The sequence below is a fragment of the Lactuca virosa genome, chromosome 8 (genome assembly GCF_052849685.1).
Source record: "Lactuca virosa cultivar CGN04683 chromosome 8, Lactuca_virosa_CGN04683_v6, whole genome shotgun sequence".
Lineage (NCBI taxonomy): Eukaryota > Viridiplantae > Streptophyta > Magnoliopsida > Asterales > Asteraceae > Lactuca > Lactuca virosa.
Genome location: NC_136433.1, coordinates 127,279,444 through 127,301,860, shown reverse-complemented (window position 1 = coordinate 127,301,860; position 22,417 = coordinate 127,279,444). Strand labels below are relative to the sequence as shown.

At 41.6% G+C, this 22,417-nt stretch overlaps 1 protein-coding gene across 1 annotated transcript; it reads left to right on the top strand.

Annotated features, from left to right (window-relative positions):
• The first annotated feature begins 19,017 nt into the window (after positions 1-19,017).
• Positions 19,018-21,063, top strand: LOC145133306 (transcription factor MYB48-like). The gene is made up of 3 exons (XM_079068251.1): positions 19,018-19,194; positions 19,375-19,504; positions 20,320-21,063. The coding sequence occupies exons 1-3, from the start codon at positions 19,074-19,076 to the stop codon at positions 20,882-20,884; spliced, it is 816 nt and encodes a 271-aa protein (XP_078924377.1). The 5' UTR covers positions 19,018-19,073; the 3' UTR covers positions 20,885-21,063.
• Positions 21,064-22,417: the final 1,354 nt, after the last annotated feature.

Sequence of the window (22,417 nt, the reverse complement as noted above, 5' to 3'; positions counted from 1 at the left end):
GGTTGTAACTTGTTGAATGGGTTCAGCGTGTCCCGTTATTGTTCCGGGTATTTGTCGGGATCAAAATCAAGAGTATTGCTTGGAGGACCTTTGGTCAGGGCTAGCGAGATAACTATCAAGTGTAGTTAGGATTCAGTGGTTTTATCATTTGTTCGGGCATGATCGGCAGTTTACCTGGAAGAACTTTTGAGTTCCAGCACTACCGTTGCTTGGAAAAGAGCAGTAGCAGGTAGATAGTGGTGTTAGTTGCGTGATTGGTTTGATCATACGATGTGCCAGGGGATTTGTGTTTCTACATAGTCTGAATTCGGTTAAAGTTCAATGATTCCTTGAGGATAGGAATTGGAGTGGATGTTTGTCAGTGCATGGCAAGGGTGGTGGTTACAGTCGCGAGTATAAGAGCTTAAGGAATTGGCATGGTATCATGGGAAGTGATTTTGGATTATCAGATGGGTTAATCTTTCAAGAGTGTTCTTTAAAATTTCAGGAATTGGGCGATCATTGAGCTTGGCTAACAATGGAATGTTAGTGTTGATAAGCGCAGGTCATAGGCGGTTCATGCTATATAAGGGTGATGGGTTGGGAATCCATCAAATTCAAGGAATAAGAAGGCTTCGACTAATCCGAGTGGGGGAGAATGGATCAGGTCTTTCGGAAGTCAGGAAGGGTGTGAACATGGGTAAGTTTCACATCTTGGCTAGGAAGGGAGACGGCTCAAGTGGCCGTTTGTATTGAGGTTGTGTAGTGGGAGTTCAAGAAACTTCCAACTGCTCATAGGCATCTTCTGTTTTATGCCTAGCAGGCTTGTGGTTGGGTTCAGGTTGAGGGCTTCAGAATTCGAAGTATGACCTGAACACTTGAGTGGATGCAGTTGGGTGTAGGTTTCGGCTCAGGGTGAGTGGGGTGTGATTATTGGGATGTGGTTAGGCCATGGGTGGTAATCGTGGTTGGTTTGAAGTGTTGTAAGACTACGATGGGATCGTAGCATTCACCAGTCTGAAGTAGACAATCATTTGGAGGTGGTCATGAGCGTAAAAGGGGAGAATTAGTTCGTGCTTTGGGGATGCCGGCCAGGATTGCCGAGGAGTATTTCTCTGCTTTGGGTTGAGGACCATTGGGGTCTGAGGCGGAGTAAGGCCTGTGTAGCTCTAGGCGGGTGAGACTTGTGAGTGAGGTTGCTCTGTGGTCTAGTTGGGTGAGACTCGCGGGTGAGGCCCGTGTGATTATAGCAATACAGGTGGGACCTGGTAGAGACCGTTGGGTCAAGGTTTTGAGATCTTGAGTTGTAGGATTAAGTGGGTGGTCAGTGTGTGATGCTGATGGGTTTATAGGCTGGGTAGCCTCGTGATTTGGGAACTTCTTGGTGAGACCAGGTACGAGACTGGTAGTCTCAGCGATGGTTGGGAATATTTATATTTCGGTCTGGTAAGGGGTTGTCGCGAATCGGGAGGTTTTGGGTGAAACGCAAGTGTAGACCCGTGGATCTTGGGTTATGAGTTAAGCATCGAGTTGGTTTTGGTTGAGATCTCGAGTCGGTTATTGCAAGCGTTTTGTGCGGGATTTTCGTGTCAGTGGAATGAGGATTTGGAGTATCTATATGCCGAGGGCATCAGTTGAAGGGTTCAAGGGTAATGAATGGATTCGGTTTTGATGTTAGATCAAGCTCTCGTAATTGTGTATTGGATTGGTTTTAATTGTGAAGGGCATCCGGATAAGTCAGGGCAGTCTTATTGGTTTGGATCTTGTGTGTGGAGTAGCTTATTATTCGGAGGAGATGTTAGGTCACTTGCAGTTGGGATTAGATAATCTCAGAGTAGATGATTTAATCTTGTTGCGCAGCTCTCATCCGAGTCTAACCGTTGCAGGGATGAGTCTCCTACTCGAAGGATTATCTGAGCCTTTGTCAAGTATAAGTGTTCCGCAGGGCTAATTGGTCTGTGGTTATGTTTTCTAAGGAAATATCAGGTATCAGAAGTTGAGTAGTCAGTTGGGAAATTAAGTGGGATAGATTCAACAATGGTTCAGTATGGGCGGTCTGTCAGGAAGTCAAACCATCTCGAGACTTTAGATTTTAGGTTGAGTAGTTGCGGTTAATTCGCAAGGGATTATTTTCGGGTGGTGAAGGGGATATGTTGATCTGCGGGTTGGAGAGCCCTGCGAGGGTTGGTTTCGGTTGTCTTAGAAGGTTGTGGTATGCTCGGGATTGTGGCCATATTGCTGAGGTTGTTTCACAAGCCGGGATTGGTAAGGAATGATTTCGAGGGCGAAATCTAATTTAATTGGAGGAGAGTTGTGACACCCTGTTTCAGATAGTTTTCATTTCGGGGTGGTGATCAAGGATTAGGTATTAGTAGGCTTTGGATCTTTGAAGAAGTTAGTTATGGGCTCATTTGGGGGTGGATGATGTATATTTGATGATCTGGGTATTCAGTTTGTGTTTTGGAGGTAAAGAGTATTTCGGTAATTTGTCAACTAGGGCTTCCATGGAAATTAGATGTTTGTTCGGAATACGGTAAAGCGTGTACGATTTGTTTAAAGGATAGAGCTTCTCGTTACCTTCTTATGGGCATAAGGATCGTTGGAATCGGATTTAAAACAATAAATTTATGGCCTTTGGATCGTGTTAGGGTTTAAGGAGAAACCCTAGTATGCGGGGCGTACTAAGGATGTACGCGGGGCGTACTGGTGTGAAGGGTGTTACGCTAGGCGTAAGGTTGCGTACACTTGGCATACTGCGAAGGTCAGGACGGGGATGCGAGACCTTGTACGCTGGGCGTACGAGGAGTACGCGGGGCGTACGAGGGTTAAAGGAAAAACCCTAATTTCAAAGTTGTACCCTATATAATCTCATTTAGTCATTAGGGCTGGCCTATTTACCAGCCTACAAGTCCCCCAAACCCTACAAATCGTCTCTAAGCCTCCATGGTTGTGATTTTGAGCTCATGATGTGCATTTTGGGTGTTTTTGGGTCATTTCCAAGAAGGTGGAGCTTGATGCAAGTTGTGAATCAAGGATGTGCTTATGGATCTGGATTATGTGCTTCATTTCCAGCTTGTGTGAGGTAAAAATCTTGGATCTGGTTCATTGTTAGCTTAGATCTCCTTTGTTTGAGTTTTGGACCCATTTTGATCCCATAGATGAGATCTTGTGGATTATTATCATTTTTGAAGCTTAGAGTTGCTACTCTTGGTGTTCCTTTGGTCCTTGAGAGTCATAAAGTTGTCATCTTTGATGCTTAGAACCATCCATGCATGAGTTATGGTCATTGTTATGGGAGTAAAAGGTTATGTTTCGAGTTTGGGTCATGCAAACTCACCAAGTCAGTGACTTTATGGGTCTAGACATTGATTACGACTCAGATATGTGGTTTGGGCCTTTTGGCTAAGCATTAAGTGCTTAATGGCGAAAGTTGGCTTAATGGGGTAGTACGCTGGGCGTACAAGTCTGTACGCGCAGTGTACAAGCCATCAAGCATGTACGCGCAACGTACAACTGGGTACGCCCCGCGTACTCAGTCAGGAGGATTTTGGCCTTTTGGGCTTTGTAACATCCGGATTTCCAGGTATTTTATAAAGGTCATTTATCTTGAGTTTTATGGAGGGACTCGGCGAGTAGACGTCCAGACTCGCCGAGTAGGACCGCGAGTTCTTGTCTGGATTAATGACCGGACTCGACGAGTAGGTGCGTGGACTCGGCGAGTCCGCGCTGTTAAGTGAAACCCTAAATCTCAGGGCCTGAGCCCTATTTAAAGGCCCTTATGGCCGTCATTTGCGGCCACTACTCCCCTGTGAAAACCCTAGAGAGCAAAGAGAGCTTAGAGAGCATTTTGGAGGCTAAATCTTCATCTTTTGGTGTGATCTTGCAAGAAGGAGTGGAGAAATTCAAGCTAGATCGATTGTGGAGCTTGGATCTATTTTGTTCACATCAGAATTCACGCTTTGAGGTACAAGTTCCTTCCCATTTCGTGTATTGGATAGATTCCTTGAATCTAGGGTTTCCTTTGCACCATTTTGAGTTAGATTGTGAAGTATTTGAGGTCCCTTTGGGTAGAGATGATAGATCTGGACCTTGAGAGGTCCAAAAGGTCCCAAGCTTCCAGCTTTATGAGGTTTCATGTGAGCCTTAAGAGTAGAACCCCATTTTGGAGGTTATTTCTCCGTTTTTGGTCTTATAAGCATTGCATGAACGTAAAGTTTGAACCTTTACATGACTTTTGAGTGTTAGAAGGTTGGATCTACTGGTTGGTGAAGCAGATCTGACCTCAAAGGATCTTTTGAGTGTTTTCATGGGAGGAACTCGCCGAGCCCATAAGGGACTCGACGAGTCGAGTCGGGTTGCCCCGCAACTTGCGACCTGTGTCGACCCGTGGAGTGTTGGGTTGACTCAGCGAGTCAGTGGGGGACCAGAAGCGAAGAGGACATGCATGTACTCACCGAGTCACTCTTGTGCACTCGACGAGTCGGTCAAAGTTTGACCGTTGACTTTCGTTGACCTTAGGGTTCTGGTCAAGACTGATTCAAGAGAGTTCATGGAGGGGTAGAATGGCCTTCTACCCAAATCTGTAGAGATGAGACTATGAGGGAATATTGATCGGGGATGTTATTTGAATAATAGGAGGAGGCTAGGTCGGGACGTTGAGCACGAGAGTTTATCCGACTTCATTGAGGTGAGTCTTTTCACTATACTGTACCTAGAAGGGTACCTATGTGTGACCGGAAGGTCTTGTATGCTATGAGGTGTATGTACTGTATGCTGATATGTGATATGTATGTGTTATGTATGTCATGAGGTGGATCGGAAGGTCAGGAGTATATGGACCGGAAGGTCAGAGTGATATGGACCGGAAGGTTAGAGTGATATGGACCGGAAGGTCAGGGTGACATGGGCCGGAAGGTCATTACAGGTAGGACCGGAAGGTCTACCAGGGTTATGGACGGAAGTCCCCTGGGACACAGAGACCGGAAGGTTTTATAGCCTTGAGTGGCATATGTGCGTACGTGGTATTTTGGGGAACTCACTAAGCATTTATGCTTACAGTTGTTATGTTATGTGTTTCAGGTACTAGCGAGGATCGCGGGAAGGCACCGACATGATCCATACACACTTATGGAGTTTATGTTATTGAGATTCTGGGACATGTTTTGTTATGACACAGTGAATAAATTATGTTTTATGATTATCGTGTGATTGAAAGTATGATTTAAAAATGAAAAATTGTTTTGAAAATTTACATTGTTACAAGTTGGTATCAGAGCCTTGGTTTGAGGGATTCGGATGCATCTTCAGATGTATTTGAACTCAAACTGGGGACTTGAGAAAGTTTTTCATTAAATAAATAAATTTTCTAAGAGAGTAAAAGATTTTGAGAAAGGCAGAAGGAAGCAGTGTGTACGATCAGCCAGCGCCTGAACGGTGATTTCCCAAAATACCCTTACATTGTGTGCTATGAGATATGTTATGATATGATATGCATGCTAGAGTAGGCTAGGTATTCATATTAGGACTAGAGTGGCCTGATTTGTGATGCCTTAGCCTAGGAAGGATTTTGCTGCTATGTGATGCTTGAGAGCGAGTAGGTAGCAGTGAGGAGTTGATGAGAGGTCTACCGAAGGGTAGCCTATGCCAGTGAGATATAGAGTACTTGTGATCTGGGATCCTAGGAGGAGGACTTGGGGTGAACATTGATGCGGTGTGGACGGTAGTATAGGGCCCGTACTACTAAAGACACCGGATCAGTGCACAGTCCAAGTAAGAATCCTTAGGGTACTAGGGAACAAGTATGGTTGAGTTATCGAGTGCGAGTCTGCTCGAGCAAATCTATGATATTATTATGTGGTATTTCAGAGACATCATGGTCGGACACGTCACAGACCTGAGACGAGCGGCGTGAGTGATGAGGAGCTTCGTCAGATGATCCACGATGAGGTGGCAGCGGCGATTCGAGCCGAGATTCCGGAGATGTTTGGGTCTATCAAGACCACATTGATTGAGAGTTTTGATGAGCGGTACACGGCGGTGACTGAGGTTGCGGCTGCTGCAGCTACTGCAACAGTAGCTGCTGCCAGGCCTCAGGGAGGTGACTCGTTGTTGCTTCGAGAGTTCAGCAACACGAAGCCACCAGATTTTGACGGGACGCAGGATCCGATCGCTGCGATGAGATGGATTTCTGATATTGAGGGATGCTTCTACACGTGTTCATGTCCGGAGCATCTGAGGATACGGTTCGCGCTGAACCAGCTTCGCTTGGGGGCGAAGGATTGGTGGAAGTTCGTGACGGCGAGCTTCACTCTTGCAGAGATTTCAGAGGTGACCTGGGAAAGGTTCACCGCCATGTTTAGAGACGAGTATGTTCCCCCGGTGGAGAGGGAGTGGCTGGCTCAGGAGTCCTTGACCCTCAAGCAAGGTACTGATTATGTTACTGTGGTTACCAGGAAGTTTCATGAGAGGGCGATGTTCTGCCCTGAGCAGGTGTCTACCGAGCAGGCACGTATGAGCCGGTATTTGGGCGTTTTGAGGAGGGATATTCGGGAGTTCATGTCGAACTCGACTTACCGGATGTTTGCTGAGCTCCAGGAAAATGCTCGGAAGAGGGAGATTGAGTTGGAGACTCAGGCCAGGGAGGAGGCCGAGTCTCAGAGGATGGATCGGTGGTCGACACAGTCTCAGCCGGCAGCCAAGCGGGCCAAGTCCGCTGATACGAGATCTGGAGGCCAGAAGGGCCGCACTTGTGGGAAGTGCGGCAAGGGACATGATGGGTTCTGTCGATCGGGTGTTTGCTACAAATGTGGCAAGGAGGGGCATATCGCCAAGGATTGCCCCAAGGGATTTATGGTTTGCTTTCATTGCAACCAAACTGGCCATCGGAAGGCCGAGTGCCCGCAGTTACATCAGGTATCAGCACAGGGATCTGCACCTGCTGCTAGGGCTACCGAGGTTCGGCCAGCGAAGGCCGAGGCACCGAAGGCTCGTGGGAGAGCCTTCCAGTTGACAGCGAAGGAGGTCCGCGCAGCGCCCGATGTTGTGGCTGGTATGTATTCTTTATTATTTATGCTGATTTGAGACATTGTGCTTATATTATGATATGCGTAGGTACTTTTCTTGTGAATTCTGTACCTGCCTTAGTGTTATTTGACTCGGGTGCGAGTCGATCATTTGTGTCGATAGCGTTTAGTCGGCACATCAGTATTCGGCGAGAGACGTTGAGTCGACCTTTACAAGTTTCCATAGCTGACGAGCGAGCGGTGTATGCTACGGATGTAATTCGAGGATGTGTACTCGAGATCTTCGGTGTTGAGTTACCGATAGATCTGGTCCCGATAGCGATGGGGGACGTGTGTGTCATAGTGGGCATGGATTGGTTGAGCCGATTTGGGGCTGTTATAGACTGCGAGCGACAGTTGGTGACGATACGAGACCCTAGTGGGGGAGTACTTACGGTGTACGGCAAGGGTACCCGATGTGGGTCAGCGTTTTGTTCGGCTGCCAGAGCGAGACAGAGTTTACAGCAGGGCTGCAGCGGGTTTGTAGCCTATGTGATGGACACACGAGTGGCCGCTGGGAGGCCAAGTTCGATTGGTGAGGTTCCGATAGTGCACGAGTTCCCGGATGTTTTTCCCGAGGAGTTGTCGGGTTTGCCTCCCGAGAGGCAGGTAGAGTTCCGCATGGATTTGGTTCCGGGAGCAGCGCCTATCGCCAAGGCGCCTTATCGCCTTGCGCCGCCAGAGATGCAGGAGCTATCCTCGCAGCTTCAGGAGCTGCTGGGAAAGGGGTTTATTCGGTCGAGTAGCTCGCCATGGGGAGCGCCGATCCTTTTTGTCAAGAAAAAGGATGGTTCACACCGGATGTGCATTGATTACCGGGAGTTGAACAAGTTAACGGTCAAGAACCGTTACCCACTGCCGAGGATTGATGATCTGTTCGATCAGTTGCAGGGAGCGTCTTGGTTCTCCAAGATTGATCTGAGATCTGGATATCATCAGATGAGAGTGCGTGATGAGGATATCCAGAAGACGACGTTCAGGACTCGTTATGGGCATTACGAGTTCGTGGTGATGCCTTTCGGGCTCACCAATGCACCGGCTGCGTTCATAGATCTTATGAACAAGGTGTGCAGACCGATGTTGGGCCGATCGGTGATCGTGTTCATTGATGATATTCTGGTGTATTCGAGGTCTCGAGAGCAGCATGAGGAGCATTTGAGGGAGATCCTCGGGATTTTGAGATCGGAGAGGCTGTACGCCAAATTCTCCAAGTGTGATTTATGGTTGCGAGAGGTCCAGTTCTTGGGGCATCTCATCAATCAAAAGGGGATATTGGTCGATCCGGCCAAGATTGAGGCAGTGATGAGTTGGGAGGTGCCGAGATCTCCCACCGAGATCAGGAGTTTTCTGGGGTTGGCCGGCTACTATCGGAGATTTATCAAGGAATTCTCCAAGATCGTCGTGCCTCTCACCAGGTTGACCCGGAAGGGCATTACTTTTTCGTGGGGTCCGAAGCAGCAGACCTCGTTTGAGACACTTCGCCAGAGATTATGCGAAGCCCCGGTGTTAGCTCTCCCGGAAGGGATGGAGGAGTTTGTGGTGTATTGTGACGCATCGATATCAGGGTTGGGTGCGGTGCTTATGCAGAGGGGGCATGTGATAGCGTATGCATCGAGGCAGCTAAGACGAGGTATCCCACCCACGATCTGGAGTTGGGGGCAGTGGTGTTCACCCTCAAGATCTGGCGCCATTATCTGTATGGGGTTCGGTGTACCATATACACGGACCCCAAGAGTTTGAAGTATCTGATGGATCAGCCCAACCTGAATATGCGCCAGAGGAGATGGTTGGATGTAGTAAAGGATTACGATTGTGAGATCCTGTACCACCCAGGCAAAGCTAATGTTGTAGCTGATGCACTGAGCCGTAGGGCGGAGAGTGCCCCGATTCAAGACACTTGTATGCGATTGACAGTGATGACTCCGGTGTTGGACACCATTCGGGAGGCGCAGGCAGAGGCCGTGAGACCGGAGAACCGCAAGAGAGAGCGGGTGATTGGGCAGGTACCTGAGTTTGTTACTGATAGTCGTGGGCTTATGACCTTTCAGGGTCGGATTTGGGTGTCGTATGCAGGCGGGACGCGCACCACTTTGATGGAGGAGGCGCACCGATCGAGGTTCTCGATCCATCCCGGGGCCACTAAGATGTATTTGGACCTGAAGAAGGACTATTGGTGGCCCTGTATGAAGAGGGATGTAGCATGGTTTGTTGAGAGGTGCTTGACCTGTCGCAGGGTTAAGGCCGAGCACCAGCGTCTGCATGGCAAGTTGCAGCCACTTGAGGTTCCCCAATGGAAGTGGGAACAGATTTCTATGGATTTCATCACCAAATTGCCGAGGACCGCGAGGGGTGTCGATGCAATTTGGGTGATCGTAAACCGGCTGACGAAGAACGCGCATTTTCTTGCTATCAGTGAGAGCTCTTCTGCTGAGAGGTTGGCAGAGTTGTATGTGAGGGAGGTGGTATCGCGGCATGGAGTGCCGATCACGATTGTGTCAGATCGGGATGTACGTTTCACTTCCAGGTTCTGGAAGAAGTTCCACGAGGAGTTGGGCACGAGGCTGCATTTCAGTACCGCTTACCACCCCCAGACGGACGGACAGAGTGAGCAGACGATTCAGGCGCTCGAGGACATGCTTCGAGCATGTGTGTTAGACTTCGAAGGAAGTTAGGACACGTACTTGCCGTTGGCTGAGTTTTCCTACAACAACAGCAACCATTCGAGTATTGGTATGCCTCCCTTCGAGTTGTTATATGGGAGGAGGTGTCGAACTCCTATTTGCTGGGGAGAGGTAGGGCAGCGCGTGATGGGTAACACTGAGATAGTGCTTCAGACGACAGAGCAGATACAGCAGGTTAGACAGAGGTTATTGACGGCTCAGAATCGTCAGAAGAGTTATGCAGATCGGCGACGATCTGAGCTGGAGTTCCAGGTGGGAGACTTCGTACTCCTGAAAGTATCTCCTTGGAAAGGAGTGATCCGATTCAGGAAGAGGGGCAAGCTGGGGCCCCGGTACATCGGTCCGTTCAGGATGACCGCGAGGGTGGGCAGGGTAGCATATCGGTTGGAGCTACCTGAGGAGTTGAGCCAGATTTATGATACCTTTCACGTATCTCAGTTGAGGAAGTGTATAGCCAAAGAGTCGGCGGTGGTACCGCTGGAGGATATTCAGGTGGATGCGAGCCTGAATTATGCTGAGAGACCAATCGCGATCCGGGATTGGAAGATCAAGGTTCTGAGGAACAAGGAGGTGTCCCTGGTGCAGGTCCAGTGGCAACATCGGAGAGGGTCCGAGCTGACTTGGGAGCCGGAGTTGGGGATGCGGGAGCAGCATCCAGAGCTGTTTGCGGAGCAAGACTTCGAGGGCGATGTTTGATTCTAGTGGGGGAGAATTGTAACATCCGGATTTCCAGGTATTTTATAAAGGTCATTTATCTTGAGTTTTATGGAGGGACTCGACGAGTATACGTCCAGACTCGCCGAGTAGGACCGCGAGTTCTTGTCTGGATTAATGACCGGACTCGACGAGTAGGTGCGTGGACTTGGCGAGTCCGCGCTGTTAAGTGAAACCCTAAATCTCAGGCCTGAGCCCTATTTAAAGGCCCTTATGGCCGTCATTTGCGGCCACTACTCCCCTGTGAAAACCCTAGAGAGCAAAGAGAGCTTAGAGAGCATTTTGGAGGCTAAATCTTCATCTTTTGGTGTGATCTTGCAAGAAGGAGTGGAGAAATTCAAGCTAGATTGATTGTGGAGCTTGGATCTATTTTGTTCACATCAGAATTCACGTTTTGAGGTACAAGTTCCTTCCCATTTCGTGTATTGGATAGATTCCTTGAATCTAGGGTTTCCTTTGCACCATTTTGAGTTAGATTGTGAAGTATTTGAGGTCACTTTGGGTAGAGATGATAGATCTGGACCTTGAGAGGTCCAAAAGGTCCCAAGCTTCCAGCTTTATGAGGTTTCATGTGAGCCTTGAGAGTAGAACCCCATTTTGGAGGTTATTTCTCCGTTTTTGGTCTTATAAGCATTGCATGAACGTAAAGTTTGAACCTTTACATGACTTTCGAGTGTTAGAAGGTTTGATCTACTGGTTGGTGAAGCAGATCTGACCTCAAAGGATCTTTTGAGTGTTTTCATGGGAGGAACTCGCCGAGCCCATAAGGGACTCGACGAGTCGAGTCGGGTTGCCCCGCAACTTGCGACCTATGTCGACCCATGGAGTGTTGGGTTGACTCAGCGAGTCAGTGGGGGACCAGAAGCGAAGAGGACATGCATGTACTCGCCGAGTCACTCTTGTGCACTCGACGAGTCAGTCAAAGCTTGACCGTTGACTTTCGTTGACCTTAGGGTTCTGGTCAAGACTGATTCAAGAGAGTTCGGGGAGGGGTAGAATGGCCTTCTACCCAAATCTGTAGAGATGAGACTATGAGGGAATATTGATCGGGGATGTTATTTGAATAATAGGAGGAGGCTAGGTCGGGACGTTGAGCACGAGAGTTTATCCGACTTCATTGAGGTGAGTCTTCTCACTATACTGTACCTGGAAGGGTACCTATGTGTGACCGGAAGGTCTTGTATGCTATGAGGTGTATGTACTGTATGCTGATATGTGATATGTATGTGTTATGTATGTCATGAGGTGGATCGGAAGGTCAGGAGTATATGGACCGGAAGGTCAGAGTGATATGGACCGGAAGGTCAGAGTGATATGGACCGGAAGGTCTACCAGGGTTATGGACGGAAGTCCCCTGGGACACAGAGACCGGAAGGTCTTATAGCCTTGAGTGGCGTATGTGCGTACGTGGTATTTTGGGGAACTCACTAAGCATTTATGCTTACAATTGTTATGTTATGTGTTTCAGGTACTAGCGAGGATCGCGGGAAGGCGCCGACATGATCCGTACACACTTATGGAGTTTATGTTATTGAGATTCTGGGACATGTTTTGTTATGACACAATGAATACATTATGTTTTATGATTATCGTGTGATTGAAAGTATGATTTACAAATGAAAAATTGTTTTGAAAATTTACGTTGTTACAGGCTTCGTGTTGGGCTTCCTTTTTAGGCTTGGGTGTTTGAGTTCTTATGGTCCATCTGAGTATGAGTGTCTTGGACTAGGAATTTTGGTTGGGCTTTAAGATAAGTCCCATGTAAGGGGTTTGGGCCAAATTTGGAAAATTAAGCCATAATTGGGCCTTGATTGGTTATTTTACTTTTGGGCCTTTCAGGTTATGAGTTTGGGCCTTGGTCTTGGATCAAGCTAGTTTGGGCCTTGGTCTTGGACCATTTTACCCCGAGTATGGATTTATGGTTATAAGTTGGAACCCAATTGGTAATTGGGTGTTGTTTTGATATTAACAGTTCAGGGAATCTGCCAGCCAGCATACAGGGATCATCTGTGTGATTCAGCAGTACGAGGTGAGTCTCCTCACTGGGTTTAGCGGGTCGAAGGCACCAATTCTGGCCCATGGTTTTATATTAGATTGTTAGATGTTTGCGTAACTTTGGCATGCATTATGAGATGGTTTGCTTACCGGGCAAGGCCTGATGCCAGCCGGGGCCTGATGAGTATACTGTATGCTCGTTATTAGTATCTGTTTTATGCTTACCAGGCGAGGCTCGATGATTGTATAGTATGTTATAGTCTTTGTGATTAGCGCATGTGTTAGTAAGGTTATGTTTATGAAACATCCCAAAAATATAGACCAAAAAATTTGTTTTAAAAATCAGTAATAAAAACCATCAATATCATCAATCACATAAAAATCATAGTCATGTATCTCAAAAGGATCATCAAATCTGTCAATGTATCAAAATCATATATCATAAATCAGAGTGAATCCTCCCAGGCTAAAAACAGTGGTGTGTGTCATGCAGTCATCCTGAGCTCTTCCCCTTACTAGCGGAGGTACCTGAAACCAAAACTGAAAACTGTAAGCACGAAGCTTAGTGAGTCTCCCCAACTACCACATACCATACACATAACACACAAACATATCTTGGGCCTCGCCCCTGCTACATCGAGTAAAGCTCGGCATCGGCTATCCCGGCATCGGGCCCCACCCGACATCGAGCAAATCTCGGAATACATAAGAGCATAATCAGTAATACACATAAACCTAAGCACATAACATTAACACTTAAACGTTCCTCGGGCCCTGCCCGACATCAGACCCTAGTCTGATAATCATACTATCATTCCTCGGGACTGGCCCGACATCAAACCGAAGTCCGGAAACATACAATACCAACACATGAAAGAATCACAAAGACATCAAGCATACAAGCATTCCTCGGGACCGCCCCGACATTGAATCAAAATCCAAAAAATCATATAAACCTACATCGGGCCCCGCCCGGCATCAAATCATAGTCCGGAACTACTACTAGCTAAACGGGCCGGCCTTGGTGCCTTAGACCCGTTCCTACTGGAAGAGGACTCACCTCGAATGCTAACTGTGAAATCTCGTGTGAGGAATCTCTGACGACTGCTCAAACAACTCCCCGGCTAACAATTTCACAATAACACTTAATCAAAACATGATAATCCTTCTTAGGGTAAAATGATCATTTTACCCCTGGTCAAAGTCAAAGTCATGGTCAACTCCTAGTCAACCCAACTCGTCGAGTTATCTCCTAACTCGGCGAGTTTTTATACTACTCAGACTCGTGATCAACCGAGTCAACTCGTCGAGACCCTTCACAAACTCGTCGAGTTCTACCTGGCATACCATCGGTACTAGGGATGAAAGTGGGTCCAAACCCGGACCGGATGGACCTGGACCCGGAAAACCCAGAACCGGTTAACGGGATTTTGTAGAACCGGAAACCGGACCGGTATATAAGAACCGGTTCCGGTTCGGTTCCGGGTACGGTACCGGGTAAAGTGGGTTTAGAACCGGAAAACCCAGAAAAACCGGATTTTTTTGGTAATTACTTACTATTTAGTGTGTTGAACATTGAAAATTTTCATATTGATATCCCAACTTTGGGGCACTGTAACTCATTGAATATGAAACCAAAATTGACAAAATTATAGTCTAAAATCATGTACAAACTCTAAACTACACTCCGGAAAAAACCGCATGTCAATCCGACTTTAAACGAATGAGATATGCATGTGTTAAAATTTTCACAGAATACAAAGTACAAAAACAAATAGCTGAAAAGTTGAAAATTTTCAGTTTTGATATCCCGACTTCGGGGGACTGTAAATCATTGAATATTAAACCAAAAATGACAAAATTATAGTCTAAACTCATGTACAAACTGTAAACTACAAGTTGGAAAAAATACATGTCAATCCGACTTCAAACGAATTAGATATGCATGTTTTAAAACTTTCACAGAATACAAAAAAACTAAAAAACTAAAAACTTTCAGCTTTGATATATCGACTTTGGGGGACTGTAAGTCAATGAATATAAAACTAAAAATGGCAAATTTATAGTCTAAAATTATGTACAAACTCTAAACTACACTTTGGAAAAAGCCGCATGTCAATCGGAGTTGAAACGAATGAGATATGCATCTTTTAAACGTTTCACAAAAACCGGTTCCGGCCCTAAAACTGGTTCCGGTTCCTAACACCGGTTCCGGTTTTTAGACCCGGTATACCCGAACCCGATGGAGCCAAACCCGGATTACCCGGAACCCGGATAAAGCCAATTTTTAAACCCGGAACCGGAACCGGTTCTATATATTCCAGTTCTAACGGTTCCGGTTCCGATCCGATTCCGGTTCCGGTCCGGTTTTCCGGTTCTAAATCTCATCCCTAATCGGTACAACCCGACTTCAACTTGTCGAGTCCCTTACTGGACTCGCCGAGTTCCCCTATCTGATTGGGCTATCTTAATGGATTAAGCCCCTACACTTTAGATCCAAGCTTCATACTTCACATAAACCCTGAAAATGTCCTTTTAAGGGTAAAGTTTCTGACTTTGCCCCTTAATACCACTTCTTACAGGGTTTAGCTCAAACCATAATTCATTGGGACCTAGAAATTGGTCCTTAAGCCTTCCTTACACCAAACTCAAGCTTACAACCTCAAATCTAAACCCCTAACACTACTTGGACATGTAAAGTTCCCACCTTTCCCACATGCATGGCCTTTTGGGGCTAAAAAGGCCAATATGACTCTCTAAAGCTTGCATGTGGGATCCAATGGCATAAAATTTGCACCTTTATGTCATAACAGCCCCTCTAGGTACTAGATCTGGTAGAATACCCTCTTGGGTCGAGCATTTCCCAAAAGCTACCAATCTTGGACCAAAAACCCACATAAAGAGGACATAAAGAGATTTAATGAACTAATGGCCAAGATAGAAACTTTATTACCAGAAAATGTAGCAAATGGAGTGTAGCTTCTGGATCTACTCTTTCCCTCTTGAGCCCTTTATCTTCTTCTTCTTCCACAAGCTTCAAAAGCACACAAGATCACTCAAAATGGCTCACACTCTCAAAGAAAGCTCTAGGGTTTCGTGGATTAGGATTTGGGATAAGGAGGCTGGAAATGAGGCCAATGGGTGGGGGTTAAGGAGCTTAAATAGGGTGTAAAACCCCGAGATTAGGGTTTCATGGGCTCTTGACTCGTCGAGTAGATAACTCAAACCCCACACATAATTTGCCTTCTACTCGACGAGTTAGGGCCACCAACTCGTCGATTTCCTCTTTCAAAATAAATAAATAAATGAGTTAAATGCATACCAGGGACCAGGCGTTACAGTTTATATGGTTATATGGTTATATGATTATGTGTGTAACGGGCGGGTCCCACCGTCAGGCGGGGCCTGGTAATTGACAGATCTGTAATCCGAGCGGGGGTCGATGCCTGGCGGGGTCCGAAGCCGAGTGGGACTTGAGAGCGGGCGAGCCCCGATGGAGGGCGGGGGCCCAGTATGTGATTTATGTATGTGTAGTATGTGGTATCTTGGGGAACTCACTAAGCTTTGTGCTTACAGTTTTCAGTTTATGTTTCAGGAACTTTTGGTTTCAAAAAGGAAGAGCTCGGGTTGACTGCATGACGCACACTTTATGTTACGCATTTGACTTTGTTCTGGGATTTATACTCTGATTGTAATGTATCGGTTTTGAAACAAGTAATTGATGACACTTCTTCTATAAATAAAATGAAATTTTATGTCAATATTTTTGGGACGTTATAGAATGAATACCTTAATTGCCTAAGGCATTTCATCGAACGCCTTATAGGAATCTATATCACAGGTTTCAACTTTATAACCGGTTCAATCCACAACCTGCAAGTAAGAGCAACCGAATCAACTTCCAAATTTCATATCCTGCAATAATACTTGAAGAACCCGTTTTTAATTCCAAATAATCGGAATTCCAAATAATGGGAAGGAATCATTAACAAAGTAAGAACAAAAAAAACCCTTAGTGTTGAATTAGGAAAAGTCAGATGAAATTGACCTAGAATTAGGCAGGTGAAGTGACAGGGTCGAGCAAATGCGATGATAACGATCGTCACCTCCATCCTTTGCCACCGGGACCTCATGTCGTCGCACCACCAACAACTACACTCTCTATGTGGGTCTTCCCTCTTTGAAGAAAGAAAGCACGATGTGGAAGAAGATTGGTAACGAAAGCAGTGGATACGAACGACGACAAGACCACTTGTAACGATGGAAGAACGGGTATACAGTGGTGGTATGGGAGATTAGGGTATACCTTGAATCGATCGACTGAGAAGGAGAAGAAGAAAAGTGCAAACGATAGAGAAGAGGGTTGAGATCCATAAGAGAAATGGGGAGAAAATCCTTCGTCAGAAAATGATAAAACCGTGTGCATGACTTTAGCTGAAGAAGGATGAGAAAGGCAGTGAGAGACAGTGATCCGCACAGGAAGAAAACATGTGTCCAAGACACGGAAGCTGGCATTGACCAGCCAGTCAAGGGACCAAAATGTAAATATGAAAAAGTAATGTGGCAAAAATTTGAATGGGCAGAACTTAAATGTACCTTAAGGCTTTGTCTATATATATATATATATATATATATATATATATATATATATATATATATATATATATATATATATAGTAGATGTGTGCCCACGCAATGCAGCAGCGATAAATAGTTTTTTTGGCGAATAGTTTTTTATGGGAAAATAATTATTAGATTTTGTTATTAGTTATTTTATGTAATAATAAAAATTACCACTTTTAATTAAAATATTTATGTTTAGAACTTATATTTATATTGTATGTTTATACATTTGATGTAAATTAATTATTATCGGTATCTAGTTTAAGAAATGTAAATTAACTTATATTGATGGATTTAATATTTTAAAATTGTTATTTTGCTCCAAATTAATTTTTTAATAACCTTCCCTAAATTAAGTCTTCAAAATTTTGGCAAGTATTAATGGTTTTGTTATGCATAATTGATTTGCATAAAAAGTGTTGTATCTTGTACCTCTTAAAATTCAAGATATGACTAATATATATATATATATATATATATATATATATATATATATATATATATATATATATATATATATATGTTCAGGTTCTATGGAAAATAAAAAACCCTAAAAATCATAAAAATACATAAAAAAACATTTAGAGATCACAAATCTGTTTTTTGACTTAATATTCTTAAAATTCGCAACTTTTTATATAATTTCGCTGAAAATATTTTTGAAAAAAAACCAAAAAAAAAATCGATTTTATAATTTTTTTTAGCGAATTTATAAAAAAAGCTACGATATTTTTATATATAAAGTCAAAAAAAAAGATTTGTGATCTCTAAGTATTTTTTTATGCATTTTTATGATTTTTAGGGTTTATTTTAGGTTTTTTATTTTCCATAGAACCTAAACCTCTATATATATATATATATATATATATATATATATATATATATATATATATATATATATATATATATATATATATATATTAATTACATGTAGCTAAAATAAAAATTGGTTAAAAAAGCTAAAGATGGTGTTTGGCGAGCCACAATTATTATTATTATTATTTTAATATTGTAATGTTTAATAAGGCAACAAGCAGATTATAAGTTAGTTTATAAACAAACTACTTATATTAGTTTTTTTCAAAAAAAATTTAAAAATGTTTCAAATATATCCATAATTAGTTAAAAGAAACTCATTTAGGAGATCCTAAATGTCATTTTATATTATATCAACTAATTTAAAAGCTGACACTTAATTTTTCGACTAATATGCAAATATAGACGAAGTCAACAAAAATATACGCATAATGAATAAAACCTTCTAATTAATGTTATCAAAATAGTTAGAGTAAATACAATAATAAAATATTTTTAAACATATAAAAAACACTAATTATTTATAATAATATTAAATTGGACAAAAAAATATTTTATATAAGCAGGCACTCACACACCAATTGCCACTTTGACTCATTAATCAACACAACTTATTTTGCCATGATGCCATCTATAGTCTTAAGCTTTACGTGTCTAATAAAATGTCCTATTTATCTTTGAAAAAAAGATAATAATATTATGATACGTTGCAAAATAAATGTAACATTAGCTTTACAAATACTGGAGTGTAAACATTTAATCATACATATAAAAAAAACTATGATACTCCTCAAACATAAAGCAAAACATATAATAGGCTAATGAAGATAGTTTAATACATATCGATGGAAGGCAAACGGGCAACAAGCTGGGCAGCTAGTCGTTTCTGGATGGCAAAAACAAAATTAAGGCTATCAATTTTCGGTTTTGAGCTAGTTTTAATTACCAAACACTATAATAAAAAAAAAAGATTAGTTTAAAAACAAATACTTTTAAAACAAAAATGTATTGAATTTATCTTGAAACAAAAAGATTTTTCCATTTGTTTAGAATTTGCCATTGAATATGAAACATTATCACAAAATTCTACATTCCCACCCACAAAGTATAGAAAAACATCACTATAAATAACCTCCACCAACACTAATTTCAATTCCAACTCACTTGCAACACGATAAAAACTAAAATTCTAGAGAGAGAAAATATGGTGCAAGAAGACGAAACGATGCGAAAAGGTCCATGGACAGAACATGAAGATTATCAATTGGTATTTCACGTTCATATGTTTGGAGATCGACGATGGGACTTCATAGCAAATGTTTCAGGTTTGAAGGTGGCGGGAGTAAAAAAAAGAAACTATAGGCCCTTAGGCTGCAAAATTAAGGAAAAAAAGCATCAAAATATATTTATGTTTGTTCATAAAAACAATTAACGTTTTTTCTTGTGTATAACCCCAAAAAATCATTTTTTGGGGATTATTTTTGTTGCGGTTTTTTGATTCTCAGGTTTGAAAAGAACAGGAAAGAGTTGCAGACTGAGATGGGTTAATTATCTGCATCCAGGTCTCAAAAGAGGAAAGATGGCACCTCATGAAGAGCGGCTTGTTCTTGAACTTCATTCTAAATTTGGCAACAGGTTTGATCCATTTATTGTTTTTTATTGTTATAATTATGATTCTATATGAGTATTCTCTTTCTGTTTCTATAAGAAAATAAATAAATCAATAGTTGATTTTCAAAATTTTTCTAATTAAAATAATTTGTAAAATAATTTTAGTTTGAGTGTTGCAGTTGGACTATGCTCTTTGCAAAGATTTAGCACTTAGCAGTGTACGTTTTTTTCTATGTTTTTTCTATTAAATGTGTGCGTTTTTTTTCTTCGATCCATTTGTGTTAAATTTTACAGATTTTCCAGTGATTAATTATGTATATCAATCAAGCCTCAACAAATTTCAGGGAATTTAAGTTTGTTTGAAGACAATATATTTGCAATCATGATAATAAAAATGTAAACAAAAAATACTATAATTTTTCACGAGATAGCAAGAAAAGTTATTTAGTTTATATGTATGAGAAAAATATGTTGTGAGCGTATTTTAAATTTTAAATATTTAATAGATAAATAAATACTTTTGTAAAGTTATTTGAGGAATTTTTAATATGTGGCGGGAATATTATATTTCTATAAAATATAAATATTTTATTTTCCATAAATTGGCGTTTTCCTTCTTTCTTAATGGATGTCTCACTCTACAAACAACTTTTTTAAATATATATTTCTATATTTGGAACCAATCCAAGAATTATTTATTCCATTTGTTCAGTTTACTTTTATTTCATGAGCTCATATTCCTTTTCTGAATAGTGATGAGCAATTAGTTACCATATACTGTATATGGTAACTTCATTAAGTAATAATATTAGGTTTAAGTTTAATATTTAACATTTTAGGTGGTCAAAAATTGCAAGAAAACTACCAGGAAGAACTGATAATGAGATCAAGAACTACTGGAGAACTCATATGCGAAAGAAAGCTCAAGAGAAGAAAAGAACAACATTATCTCGATCTTCATCTCCATCTTTCTCACACAGTTCGTCTTCATCGTCAATCTGTACCAGCAATCCTACCATTGATTCCATGCCAATGATCGAGACCAAAGAACGAAGTTTTTATGACACTGGGGGAGTCGAAATGTTTAGTGTTATGAAAGGCAAAAATAAGAACAACAATAATAGTTTCAAGAAAGCTGCTACCAGGGTTAGTGATTCTAGTGATGGACACGAAGGGTATTGCTCAATGGATGATATATGGAAGGATATAGATTTAGATTTATTAGAAGATGATCATAGTATAAAACCAGTTTTTGATCCTTATAGCGAAATAGCAGTACCTTCACTTACATGGGAATATAATTACTGTTCGAGCACTTCGTGGACGTTCAATGGCCAAGAAGAGTTCGGTAAAGACATGATTTCCCTAACAAGCCAACAATTTAGCGCAGGATTAACCGACTAATTTATTTGATTAATTAATTTTGGTGTGGATAGATGCAATAAATTTCACTGAAACACTCTCCAGTTTATAATTATCTCTCTTTAGATCTTTATTTGAAAAGCTTCTTTGTAATAATGTCTCTTGCATGCATGACTACTGTGTCTAATGTTATAATAAAAAGATTATGTTTATTTCGTTAAGGGTTATCTTGCAAACCCTTGTTCTCATTTCCGTTTATTGTGTTTTCGTAAATATGTCATCTTATTATATCTCATTTATCCAAATAATGAACATTCTTAATCTTAATTGTTCACCATGGATCTTTAAGTGTATAAATAATCTTGCACCCACTGCACCACTATGATTAATCTTATGCTGTAATGATTTTCACTAACTTTATTTAACAAAAACTTATCTTTATAATTATTTTTCCAATTTCATTAGAAGCTTATTTTTAACAAATTAACATTTATTCTTATTTACTTTAAATATTCAGAGCCCTCACCTATAGTTTGTCACCATATTTGTTATTAGTGTCCTTATTTTTTTATCAGAAAATAAATATAGAAGCGCCTTTTCTGTAAAGGCAATATGGTAGATTTTCGTTTAGTAAAGTGATTTGTAAATAATAATGTTTTTTCATACATAAAAAATTATATTTTAAATAATTTTACAATATATTATTTTAAAACATAAATTGTTATATATAAATAAATTTACAATACATTATTTTAAAACATAAATTGTTATATATAAAGAAAAAATGTGTTGTACAAATCAGCTCCCTTTTATTTGAAATTTTTGATTAGCAATTTTTGACCATTATATATGTATGGTTCCTTTTATCATAAGCCTGCACTCTTGTCCATTTGTCTCAACGATTTGTAATACACCTTTGAATATTGAAGATGGATTGTTTACGTGTAACTGAAGCTTTTAGGATTCGAACTACGAGCAAATTTTGGTAGTATATTATCCACAAAATAAAAGCATGTTTGAACTATTTTTTGAAAATTTAAACACTAACTCTACCTTACTATATATAGATAAAATTGGACCATAAGCATGGTGATAGAAACTTGGCATTGGAAATAATGTTTTTGGAACAAATAAAAATTGCCAAAAAAATTGGAATTTGAAAATTTAAATTTGTTATGCTTTTCGTTGGCAAGTAATGTAATCTATTTTCAATTTGGTTTGCGGATTAGTTTATTGAATTAGAAAGTAAATTATATAATATAACCTAAATATAATTTTATTGATTTTTTGAAACTTGTTCTTATTTTTTATAAAAGTTATCAAACTTTCATTAAATAAAATCTAATATACTCAAACCTATATGTTTGTTATGTGTTCACTACAAGAAAAAAAGGGAATTAGCGGCGACAAAAGTCACCGCTAAAGAGTAGAATTGCCGCCGGTAAAAGGTAATAGCGACGACACATCGCCGGTAAAAAGTCGTCGCTACTGCTCTACGCTATTGATCAAAATGTCGCCGGTAAACACAATTGTCGCCGCTAAAGGTGCCGTCGCCGGTAATACCACGTGTCGCCG